The 12,021-nt window shown below is 44.9% G+C and overlaps 1 protein-coding gene across 3 annotated transcripts in view; it reads right to left on the reverse strand.

Moving 5' to 3' along the window:
• Window positions 1-12,021, reverse strand: part of LOC135817798 (uncharacterized) — a 64,901-nt gene that overhangs the window by 25,347 nt on the left and 27,533 nt on the right. For all 3 annotated transcript variants that reach the window (XM_065331042.1, XM_065331043.1, XM_065331041.1), the window contains one exon: window positions 5,593-5,698. In XM_065331042.1, the coding sequence (XP_065187114.1) occupies window positions 5,593-5,698 (106 nt within the window). The remainder of the gene's footprint in view (window positions 1-5,592; window positions 5,699-12,021) is intronic.

The following is a 12,021-nucleotide window of genomic DNA, read 5'->3' on the forward strand; positions in this document are numbered from 1 at the left end:
AAGCTGCACGAGTGTGTTCTCCATGGTGATTGGCACGAGCGTGTTCTCCAAGGTCGTCACCTCCCATGCCACATGCACCAGTACGTGTACACGATCGATTGAACAAGATTCTGGACAAGCCGCCCTCCGATTCAGGCAAGAACACGCCAGTCGGTCTGAAGGCTCAGTGAAGCAACAATGACTTGCGTTAGTTCTGCGTACATGTATATGTATGACCAACAGGACTCGTTTGTTGGGTTTTAGGGACGAGAGGGTGAATATGGAGAGGTATAAGTCTAATATTACCTTCATCCTCGTGAATATGGGCGAATATTCACTAGTTATACAAACATCGGCTTCGCCTCGGTTTGTATATTAGTGAATATTCGCCCATATTCACTCGGCTTCAGGTAATATTATATACGTATGGTACTGATTTATTTGAATTCGGTATCTCAACAGTACAATGTACAACTTGGGAAGATCCGAATGACATAGATACATAAACATAAAAGTGGAGTAGGTGCTACAGCTGATCATTTTATCGCAGGTTGTGGGGCTAAACTAATACCAGTATGCAAGTACACAAGAAATAAAAGCTGAATAAATACGACTGCATGACATTGGGGAAAAGCACCAATCAAAGCAAAAAATAGCGACACATCACTCATTGATAACTAGTGTTGAAACGAGCGTATCTATAACAAACGAGCGATCGGTTCCACTAACGAGTAAGCTATCGAGCGAGCTAACGAGTTTCATTGATGTGGCAAATATGTTTTTTTTGAATGTTTTTTTTCTAAGTTACTTCGAAGTAGATTTTTTTCAGCTGGTACAAATCATCACCCCCGGCATTTGGGATTGCTGCTGCTTCACTTCGGACTTTCTGATTGGTGTCGATATGTCTTTTCAGCGCCGTCGTTGAGTAGCCTTTGTAAGAATAGACCATTTTGCAAAGATTGCAAGTTGCCCTGGTCTTCGCTGCATCGCGGGAGAAAACTTCCAAACGACTGAGCGTAACTTTCACTCGAATGGAGAGGTGACCGAACGGCGAAGCATATCCTGCGACAGGTCAGCAGATGCGGAACAAGACATCAGTAGAGTCCACCAAAGCTGCAACGACAACTGAAACAACTCAAGTGTCGTGCAGGCATACAGTCACCGTAACTGCGAGTGATTTTCACTTTGCTGTTTGCTCGGGACAGGACTCATGATCGACCAGGGAGTCGTAAAATATTTTACGACTCCCCAGTCGACATGTACTGCCATGTGTACGGAGTGCGGTGTACGGTGTTCGTTAGTGCAAACGAGCTGGCCGCACAAACGAGCCGAGTTTCTGGCGAGCGAGCTAACGAGTATCCGGTGAGATCGTTTCAACACTATTGATAACATTTTCGAAAAGGAGCTGTTTTAACCGGGTACATTGTATATATATTGTAGGGCTCTTTAGACAGGGTTTAAAAACGAGTCAATGCTTGCGATTCGGTTGGAAACCCCACTAGAGGTGACCCTGCGTACGCGCCTGCTATTCCTAAACTGACATGCATGCTATTGCTAAACTGACATGCATGCTATTGCTAAACTGACATGCATGCTATTGCTAAACTGACATGCATGCTAGTGCTAAACTGACATGCATGCTATTGCTAAACTGACATGCATGCTAGTGCTAAACTGACATGCATGCTATTGCTAAACTGACATGCATGCTAGTGCTAAACTGTAAAACAGGCTAAAACAACTACTACAGACCACCCTCCAGAACCGATCGCTGTAAAGACTCCCCACTGTACAAGTCCCTAGAATACTACAATGCCCTCCCTGCTAGCATTCGTGACGTCTCCTCCCGACCTGCTTTCAAGCAAGAAATCTGCTCACTGCTGATTAACTCAATCTGCTCCTGCAGCGCTCACCCTCTCCCATACTTGTAAAGTTCAAAGTGATGTAAATCACTTTCCAACTGTTTAACCCACAATCTCACCTTCTCATCAATTTATCTCTTATTGGCGATGGTGCCATCGTGAGAATAAAGAATTCAAACTTCGCTAATAATGATTGCGGATTTAACAACAATTCGCAGAATTTTCATACCCACGGCAAAGTCCCATCTAACTGTGATGTAAATCACTTTCCAACTGTTTAACCCACAATCTCACCTTCTCATCAATTTATCTCTTATTGGCGATGGTGCCATCGTGAGAATAAAGAATTCAAACTGTAATGCATTTTATCACTCTCTTGTTATAGACCCCCACAGAAACTTGTGATCTCTAAGCGGTCAAATAATAATAATAATTCGCGTTGGCATCGCTTGAATGTTCAGAAACACACAAACTAGCCTTCGCTTCCGCAGGCCACCACTATGCCTATGCCTTGTACACCTTAGTGGCAAATGCAGACCTCAAAAGTGAGTCAGGGGAGAGTAGGTGAGTATCTCAACCAATCGGGCGTGTAACGGCCCATAACCCTGTAAACTGCATCCTTGTTACCCTTACTCCGAGCTGTGAGTACCCAGTTGACCGTGGGTGTCGGCGCAGTTCACCACGCATAAAAAGTCTTTACACGCTCCCTGCTACCAGTGCGGGTCTCGAACTCGGGACCTCATGATTCGCAGGCAGGCCTGCAAACCAATCGGCCATATGCGTTGGTCAAATATCAGCATAATATATTGACCGCTTATATCCTTAATCAGGCCAATGTTCCCAAAAGGGAACATATCTTTCCGCATGCGATTTGGTCAAGGGAAATTCATTTTTCCTCCGCATTTTCTGTTTATATACATATCAAGAAGGCTGATGATCATGAATCTTGGAATAATTGTCAGGCTTTTGAAATTGTCAAGTATCGGGATATAACGCGAAATGTCGTGAATTTTCGGTATTCGGCCGTACTTCAGAAATTGAGAATTCTGGTGTGAAAAACAGTCTTTATCAGGCTAATCCACATGTAAGAATTGCACTCTGCTACTATGGCCACCCAACTGGCCTGAAGATTCACCGAAAATTTGGTCATAGCACATAGAAACCCGCCGTCTTCCTTCGATGTTCCCAAAAGGGAACATTGGCCTGATCCGAGACCCAGATATACCTCATTTTCACCAGATTTCAGGAACCAGCATATCTAACGCATATGCCTTGTTTGTAACATCCGTAAACGTGGATATAACTGATGGAGCCTTTTTGATGTTTTGATGGTGATTGGACCGTCTCCATGGTAACCAAATTTGGTATTATATTTGTGATTCACAAGCATGCGGAATACAGCAATGCTGTGCGAGCCTGACATTTGCCAAAGTAAAGATTGCTAAACAGTCTCCAAAGGGATATATTTCTGAAGTAGGTTTTCTTTTGTGTGAAAAGATTCACTTGAACAATATTCAGCAAAGTATGGGTGCTTTATGCCGTTCTCCTGGACTTTCGATGATTTTTTCCTCCGCGCGGTTGCATTTTTGTCAGAAAATATCGCTTTACCTGTAATTAGGTATGGCAGAGGGACATTTTTACAGTAGCACAGCCCTTTCTGGAAAGGGACTCAAAAGTGATTCCAATGGAAGCTAAGGGCATTGTTGAGAACTCCAACACACTTCAGGACCTAGTCATAGCGCCACCGATTACTGGCAATCTGAACGTAAGCGCTATAGGGGTAAGGCATTCTGCAGCTTCACAACTCGAAAAGAAGTGGTGAGCACACTTGCTCCTTCCCTGAGCACTGCACATTCACAACTCAGTTCACTGCATGGTGGGTATGGTTCAGTGATTCTGATGCAGTGAATTTGCTGTGCCCAGGGAAAGAGCATGTGTGCTCACCACTCTCGTTGATCTGAACATGGACGATGAACTAGAGTAGTAATCAGATGATTCAACGGATGATAAGGGTTTCATCGAACTTGCAAGATATATGGACCTAGACAACTACCAGGTGACGAATGGAGAGGATGATGATGATGTTGGTGCCTGTCCTGTTGATAGTGAGTACGACGGCAAAAAAACGCCAACCCGCTGGAGCAACGCGTTGGGTGAAATAGACTGGTGTTTACGATAGGGGTCCTGAAATAGAACTGGACAAATCCCTTCACGATCACCACGAGATCACTACAGCATCACCCACTTGCCAATTGCGAGATATACACACCCTGTACATCTCTAAACACTATTTGACGAGTAAGTACCGCGCGATACCGGCGATACGAACAAGGCCCACATTAGCTCCGAGACCGACAATCTTGAGAGATTCAGTGTACTTCATGAAGTAATTCTTTTTGTCTGGCTCCACAGTCTTACAACTGATCTGGGAGTGCCAATTTTTCAAGCAGCGACGAGCCCCAAGCCGACGTCCTACATCCAATTTCATTCCGAGATCGCCGTCCTATTTTATTATAGCCGACCCCGCCCAGAACCACCAGTGTCTTGCTGTTGATGTGCAATATAAGGGCGTTTGACAACACAGAATATGAAGAACACAATGTCGTTTTAAATGGTGCAGACAAACCACGATATGTTACTGTTCTAAGTGTGGAGTTCGACTGCATTTCGATCGTGGATCGAATACTACGGTGTATACGAGACGCGAACGGTATCAGACGAAAACACTAAGAAACATTGTTGGACACTCCTTGACGACTATTACATATTTTTTCTTCTCCATTACTGCTTGTTCATGTTTGCATTGCTCCACAAACACTTAGAAGGCAACATAATCCATTATATCATATTGCATCTTCCCTTCATAAAAACCAGGGTCTTTTTGGTACGCGATCCGGCCAACGTTCCCTTTTGGGAACATATAAATATTTCCATAACGCATGGACATATTCAGTTCAAACTTATAAACATGCTTAATTGGTCCAATACAAGCCGAAACAAAACATAAAAACTGCAAGAATACGCTGAATTCTTGTGACGGCCAAATTAAGGATATTGACCACTTAGCCCGAGGACTTAGAACTTTTTCCTGAACTTAGAAAAAATCAGAAATGAAAGAAGAAAAATCTGAAGCCAAATGCTGGGACTTGAACCCAAATTGTCAGATTCTCAGTCAAAGAACTTGGGGAACATACTACAAGTAACAACTGAAAACTTCTGTTTACAGAGAAGTAATGTCCAGTGTAAACGGCACATGTACATACTATGTATTACATGTATTACAATAGTATTCCTTTCTTCCTATAAACAAAGTTAAAAACAGTTTAGGTATGCTATAAGAGAATTGGTGACCAAACATGCTCATTCCCTGGGCACTGAAAATTCACAACTCATTTCATTTTACATGATCATTTTCAACGGGAATGAGCATGTTTGCTCACCAATTCTCTTCGAGTTATGAAGCTGCAGGATGCCTCACCGCTACTTCGTTAGGTATGCTATGTCGTGATAAATCTATTATTGCCCTCATAATCGGTCAATATATGAAATATAGACCTCGTAAAAGACCTCGGGGGACCCATATATTTCATATATTGACCTCTTTAATCGTTCAATAATAGATACATATAAAGAGACTTCGGGTATAATGACACTTCGGGTATAATGACACTTCGCGAATCACGACACTTTTCTGATGCCCCGCCGAGTGTCGTTATGCGCAAAGTTGACTCTACTACACGGTAAGACTAACCTTCACATGTTGGTGGCTCCTTTGACCAGTTGCCATTTTCCAGACACTCCAACTTATTATTTCCTTGCAGAATATAGCCTTTGTTACATCTGTATGTGTAGATCACCTGCAGGTCCACAACAATAATCAGATAATATAGCCGAGCTAGATCAAATCTAGGCCAAAATACTGCAACACGATGTTTTCCACTTCAACTCGAGTTTCAAACGAAGATCAATCTCCAGGCAACAGATCAAACCAAGAATACTCATTCTTTAACCCTTTCAGTGCCAAGGGGGTCAGAAAAATTCAAATTTTTCTGAGTTGAGCCAAACTCAAATTTTTCATAGCTCAGCTGTATATCCACGGATCTTTACAAACGATGGCTCTCTGGAAAGATATCATGGCCAGGCAGACAGCTGTGAAGAGAAAATGCAGCGAAAATAGTCTTCCTCGCGAGGGCGCCTGAGCGAAGTCCGTTTTCTGCATTTTCGTAGCATCTGCACTTTCTCACGCGCGCGATCGATCACAGTGCAGTCAACGTTCAACGCACGAAATTCGGACAAAGTTGGCCCAAAAGCCACTGAAAATCTCGATGTTTTGATAGCCAATACGCATGGGTTGCCGCGAAAGAAATAGAGAAACCCGCGATGCGCATACGTCATGTTTTCTACGCGCGACAATTGTTTGTCCGAGCGCGCGCACTTCAGGCTTCGCCCTGGCGATATCTATCCCCACGGACACAAAGCGATGTGATGAGTCGATAGCCAAGGTCTTCCTGAACACGTAGAGTGGTCGTTTGTAACTCTCCTGTGTGTAGAAGTGGAGATACGAATTTATTTGTACACACATACTCATTCTGGGCGACTAAAGTCGCCCGTGGCACTGAGAGGGTTAACAAACGGCATGCAGCAGCTGGGTAATAACTGCGCTCCACCACAAGTGTGCTGTCAACTATAACGTGTCAATGTACAGTTTTAGGAGTGCTCCACATATCAGGATACTTGTTCAAGCTGTAGAGGCGTGCTCCTGCCTCGGCACACACTTCCAAACCACACAAAGGACCAGCTCACGACTATCAAGAGAACTCTGTTAGAAAACTCTGCCACTTGCTTGAAGCCTTCCAACGAACTCGTTAGCACTATAGCCAACTGACTCCCGCAGTGAAATCGTTTAGCTTATAACACTTGCATGCAAAGAACTCCATCAGCAGGCGCAAAAGAAGGTGAACACAAAGCCTGTGACTTAAAAGTGTGAACCCTAATGAAGGTCACAGCTACATGTAACACGAAACGAGGGTGCATGTCAGTGACATGTGCAACCTCCTGAACAATACTAACTAGTAGTGAGCCCTTTTCCACCTCAAGGCCGTCTAGTATGTACTTGTAGGTGATTAGGTCTTAGGATGTGTGAACACCGCTTGCACACTGTATCATCCCCTCCTCTTTCTCATCTACATACATGTAGCTGGTAGTATACTACTGGCTTCTGCACTGTACACGATTCTTGAACAGAAGTCTCAAATCATCTTTCTAAACGTATTCTATGATGGACAACTTTATGGTTCACGGCTTGCCACTAAAAGCACCCGTCACGTGCGCCTCCATTTCGGATTATGGAGTCGCGCGACAGGCCGCGACAGCGCCTGTCGAAGTAAACAAATATCGACTCGAAGACTAGCCGGAGAGCGTACTTTTTGAATTTTTCCTTCACTTCACTCGGGCTTTGCATTTTTGCTTCGGTTTTTCTGACTGACCTGGACTTGATGATGACTTGGTGGCGGTCTTGGCGAAAAATCCAGTTCCATCTGAGACACTCTGTCGCCTTTTCTTGTCTGCTGAGGTTCTGGCAAAGCGCAGCTGCATCGAACCTGACTAGATGTAGCTTCACGCATCCTTTGTTTGCCTTGCAAATCTCGATCTGTTGCTTTTCTTGCTGTTTGGCCGAAATGGCTGATGCCAAGGAAGAACATATTCTTCCTGTAAAGAGGCCGAAACTGAGCAAGGGCACGTCAAGATATGTAGGGTATACAAAGAAAAAGAAATGTCATGGTCGTTTCAGCAGCTCGCGACAGCCAACACGCTCCATCGTGTTGGGATTGGAAGTATCCAGCACGGCTGTTCCGAGCGCTGCTGCTCTTGTTATTCTTCTTCTTCAGAAATTCTGCACACCTTGTCGGCCAAAGTATGCGCGCGCGCGCGCGTGCACGGAAAATAGATGCGCTGAGCCGTTTTTTGTTCGATTTTGACAAATAATGGCTTAATGTTTTGCTCTCAACCTTGGCTATCCTTTTACCGTTCAATATTTTACGGAAACACAACGGCTCCCCCTGTTTCCTTAGCCGAACTTTGGCCAAAGTTACTAGAAAACCCAGAACTCGTTTGAAAAAAAACGAACGGTGGAAGTCTTGGAACGTCTTTCGTGCGTGTGGATTCAAAAATTCAGGCAGCTTGAGCCAACCGTAATGAATCCCGTAGAGTTGAAAGTGAGTGATATTGATGGTAAAATGCGATTTGAGCACTGACCGATTGTGTGGTACAGTATATGCACGCGCCTGTCACGTGCATGATGTAGCTGGCGACACTAGCATGCCAATCCGTGAACCCTAAACTTTTATACTACCTGCCAAGTAGAGACCGTGTTCTAATAGACTGAACGCAACACAGCCACCCGCTACATGTAGTCTGATGTGCAATGTGAAAATTTGATTTTTGGGTATACGTCCCCTTTAACAAAACAATTTCAACGCGACAACATGCTTCTTCTGTTTACAGAGCACAGGCTTACGCAAATGAATACACACAGCTTCAAGAACCTTCAACTGTCGGGCATAACGTGCACGACAGAACACAGTGCAAAAACACAGCAGACTTCTGACGATCAACACCTCCATCCAACCGTCAGGCGAAATAGCACGTCATAGTACATTCGAGATCAGCGGGAAGAAGATGACGACGTCCACTAATTTAGTATCTGTGCACACGAATCTGCTGTGTGTGTTACTCTGTGTGTCAGCTATGGCATCATCGCCTGTGGTTCCATGGCTAGCATGTACGTCTGAACCATCCTGCAAAGTTTGAATGACGTAGGTTGAGCGATCACTCCACGAAACATACTTTTTGAAATTCTCTTCATAGTATATCTTCCACCATTGAAATTTCGAATTTCTTCGAATTTTTTGCTGAGAGGGGTGGCTTGCAACCTCGATATGGCTTGTTCCAGGTATGCTTTGGAGCCATCGCCTGTTGAAACAGTGGCGGGAAGCTGCCCTGCAACTGTTCCAACAGGAAATTAATCGATCCGAGAAAGCGCGAGTCCGCGAATCTCGGTTGAATATTGAGTATTTCAAGCCTTTTCACGACGAAGATGGAGTTCTTTTTGGAGATGGACGTCGCGGCAAAGGACATGGTGTCCGACTTCTGGCATCTGGTGAAGCCAGGGATCATTTGTCCAGTCAGGTCGGCAGCCTAACCGTCGGTAAGCTTGTGTTTGGATCCCGTTCTGCTCGATGTGGTAGATCACAAACAATTTGATATCGCACAAATTGATCTCAGCATCGTGCGTACGGTATTTTATATTCAGAAAATCCCAAAGTGTCTCTGTGTGGCCGTCCTATGCAACGAGAAACTGCAACCAGGCTCCTATGTCCTCTGCCTTCATGATTGAATGTCCACTTCGTTTGAACAACGAACACAACAATCGAGGACGGCTTTGCAATGAAAAATACAGCTATACTGGAGCTGAAAAAAAGAAGAAAGAAACGTGCTCAGGATGAGACTCGAGTACACGCATACTCTCCCAGCAGGTGAAACGCAATTTTTTGTGAAAAATGCGTGACGCCGACTGACCAGTAATTTCGCCTGACGTCACCATCATCATCAGCACCACCATCCATGTCGTCCTCCGATCCTTCATCCGTGCCAATCTCCGACTTCTCCTCCGCTCCATCCTCCTCCTCCTCGACCTCGCTCACTTCTCCATCCTGTCCATGTCCATTAGACGCCGCTGGTAGACTTCTCATTTCACCAGCATGGTAAGTATAATATGCATCAATTGATGTTGCAGTTGTCCTCGCAGTTTCTTCATATCCGGTGTCATAATAATTCATAGTGTAGTTCACAGTTGCTCTTCTTGGTCTCTCAATTCCCTGTCTATTTCTTGTTGTGGGTGGCGGCTCCGGATATCAAGAAACTGTGGACAATTGCAACATCAATTGATGCAAATACTTACCGTGCTGGTGAATTAAGGAGTCTACCAGCGGCGTCTAATGGACATGGACAGGATGGAGAAGTGAGCGAGGTCGAAGAGGAGGATGGAGCAGAGGAAGAGTCGGAGATGGGTACGGATGAAAGATCGGAGGATCAGCGGCGGATACAGAGATCTCAACAGGGGGGGGGGGGGGGGGGGGGGGGTTCCAGTATAGCCAAAACTGAATAGCTGATACATGTACAGTGGGTATCGGTTATAGCGTGGGCGTTTGAAAAACGACTTCTATTCTTATTTCCGATATTTCTTACACACGATACATCAAGTGTGACATATCCTATGCAATGTAGTGCTACTGTGCAGTACGGCTGGTCATAGCTCCATAGGCTAACCACGCGGCGGCTATCCAACATCAGTTACATGTACATGACCCCACAACAGTTGAACCTGCAGCAGCACTACCACGCAGCTAGAGTCAGATCAGAGCTGCATGGGACAGAATGTTATTACTACAGGCGATACACTTTGTACTAATCTGGCATGTTTTGCTACGCAAAGTCCATTCTTAGGACCGATATATTCTACTATGCGATAAAATTGCTTGTACGAATAAAAGTGCACTTGAAACCCATGTTATGATTATGAAAACATGAGAGTTCATTCTTGTAGGCAGTATATTCTTTTACACGACCACGCTATAACCGATACGCACTGTACATGGACAAGCATATGGTTGCCAGTACAGTGGTCCCTCTATAATCCGGCACCATTTGTGCCACGGAAATCTGCTGTTTTAGGGAGGGTGCTGGATTAACAAATCGGATTTACTGCTGCAATGTGCATGAAGAGGACATTTTGGCTACTGAAAATTGTGCTGGTTTATCGAGGGTGCTGGTTTATAAAGTGCTGGATTAAAGAGGGACGACTGTAGTACATTCACGAAATTTAGGGGGTTCTGCCGTCAGGCGAAATAGCACATCATAGTACATTTGAGACCAGTGGGAAGAAGATGACGACGCCCACTAATTTAGTACCTGTGCGCACGAATGTGCTGTGTGTGCGACTCTGTGTGTCAGCTATAACATCAAACCCTGTGGTTCCATGCCTAGCATGTAGGTCAGAACCATCCTGGAAAGTTTGAATGATGTAGGTTGAATGATCGCACCGCGAACCATACTTTTTGAAATTGTCTTCATACTATATCTTCCACCATTGAAATTTCGAATTTCTTGCTGAGAGGGATGGCCTGCAACCTCGATATGGCTTGTTCCAGGCATGCTTTGGAGCCAAACCCTGTTGAAGTGGTGGCGGGGATCTACCCTGCAACTGCTACAACAAAAAAATGATTTGATCTGAGAAAGCGTGAGCCCGCGAATCTCGGTTGAATATTGAATATTTCAAGCCCTTTTAGACGAAGATGGAGTTCTTTTTGGAGATGGACGTCTCGGCAAAGGATATGGTTTCTGACTTCTGGCGTCTGGTGAAGCCAGGGATTGTTTGTCCAGTCAGGTCGGCAGCCTAACCGTCGGTAAACTTGTGTTTGGATCCCGTTCTGCTCGATGTGGTAGATCACGAACAATCTTGATATCGCACAAATTGAAGTCTGCATCGTGCGTACGGTATTTTATATTCAGAAAATCGCAAAGTGTCTCTGTGTGGCCGTCCTATGGCACGAGAAACTCCAATCAGGCTCGTATGTCCTCTGCCTTCTTGATTGAATGGCCACTTCGTTTTAACAAAGAACACAACAATCGAGGAAGGCTTTACAATGAAAAATACAGCTTTACTGGAGCTGGAAAAAAAAGAAAAAAGGTGCTCAGGATGAGACTCGAGTACACGTGTACCCTCCCAGCAGGTTCTGTGGATGTCGCTCATAGATGTGTAATTTCGCGTGACGCGGAACTCCTGGAACCCCTCCTGGATCCGCCCCCGAGGATGACATTGGACGGTGGGTGCTGATGATGATGGCGAGTAGATGGAGATGTTGATCGTCAGAAGTCTGCTGTGTTTTTGTATTTGCATTTCTTATCTCACTCCAAGTGTTTGCAAGTGTAAGATGATTTTCGTTTTTCTGTGTTGTGTCGTGCACGTTACTGTATAACGGGTAATTCTAGCGGCTATTAATTTTTAGCGTTTTCCCATTGTCAACCGGTTAGCGGCGTTCTATTTTAGCGATTTGCAGCGATTTTCAGGGGCGTGCTCGGCCCCCCAACTAGGGGGGTGCACGGGAGCCGAGGGGAGCCC

Source organism: Sycon ciliatum, chromosome 5 (assembly GCF_964019385.1).
Source record: "Sycon ciliatum chromosome 5, ocSycCili1.1, whole genome shotgun sequence".
Taxonomy (NCBI): domain Eukaryota; kingdom Metazoa; phylum Porifera; class Calcarea; order Leucosolenida; family Sycettidae; genus Sycon; species Sycon ciliatum.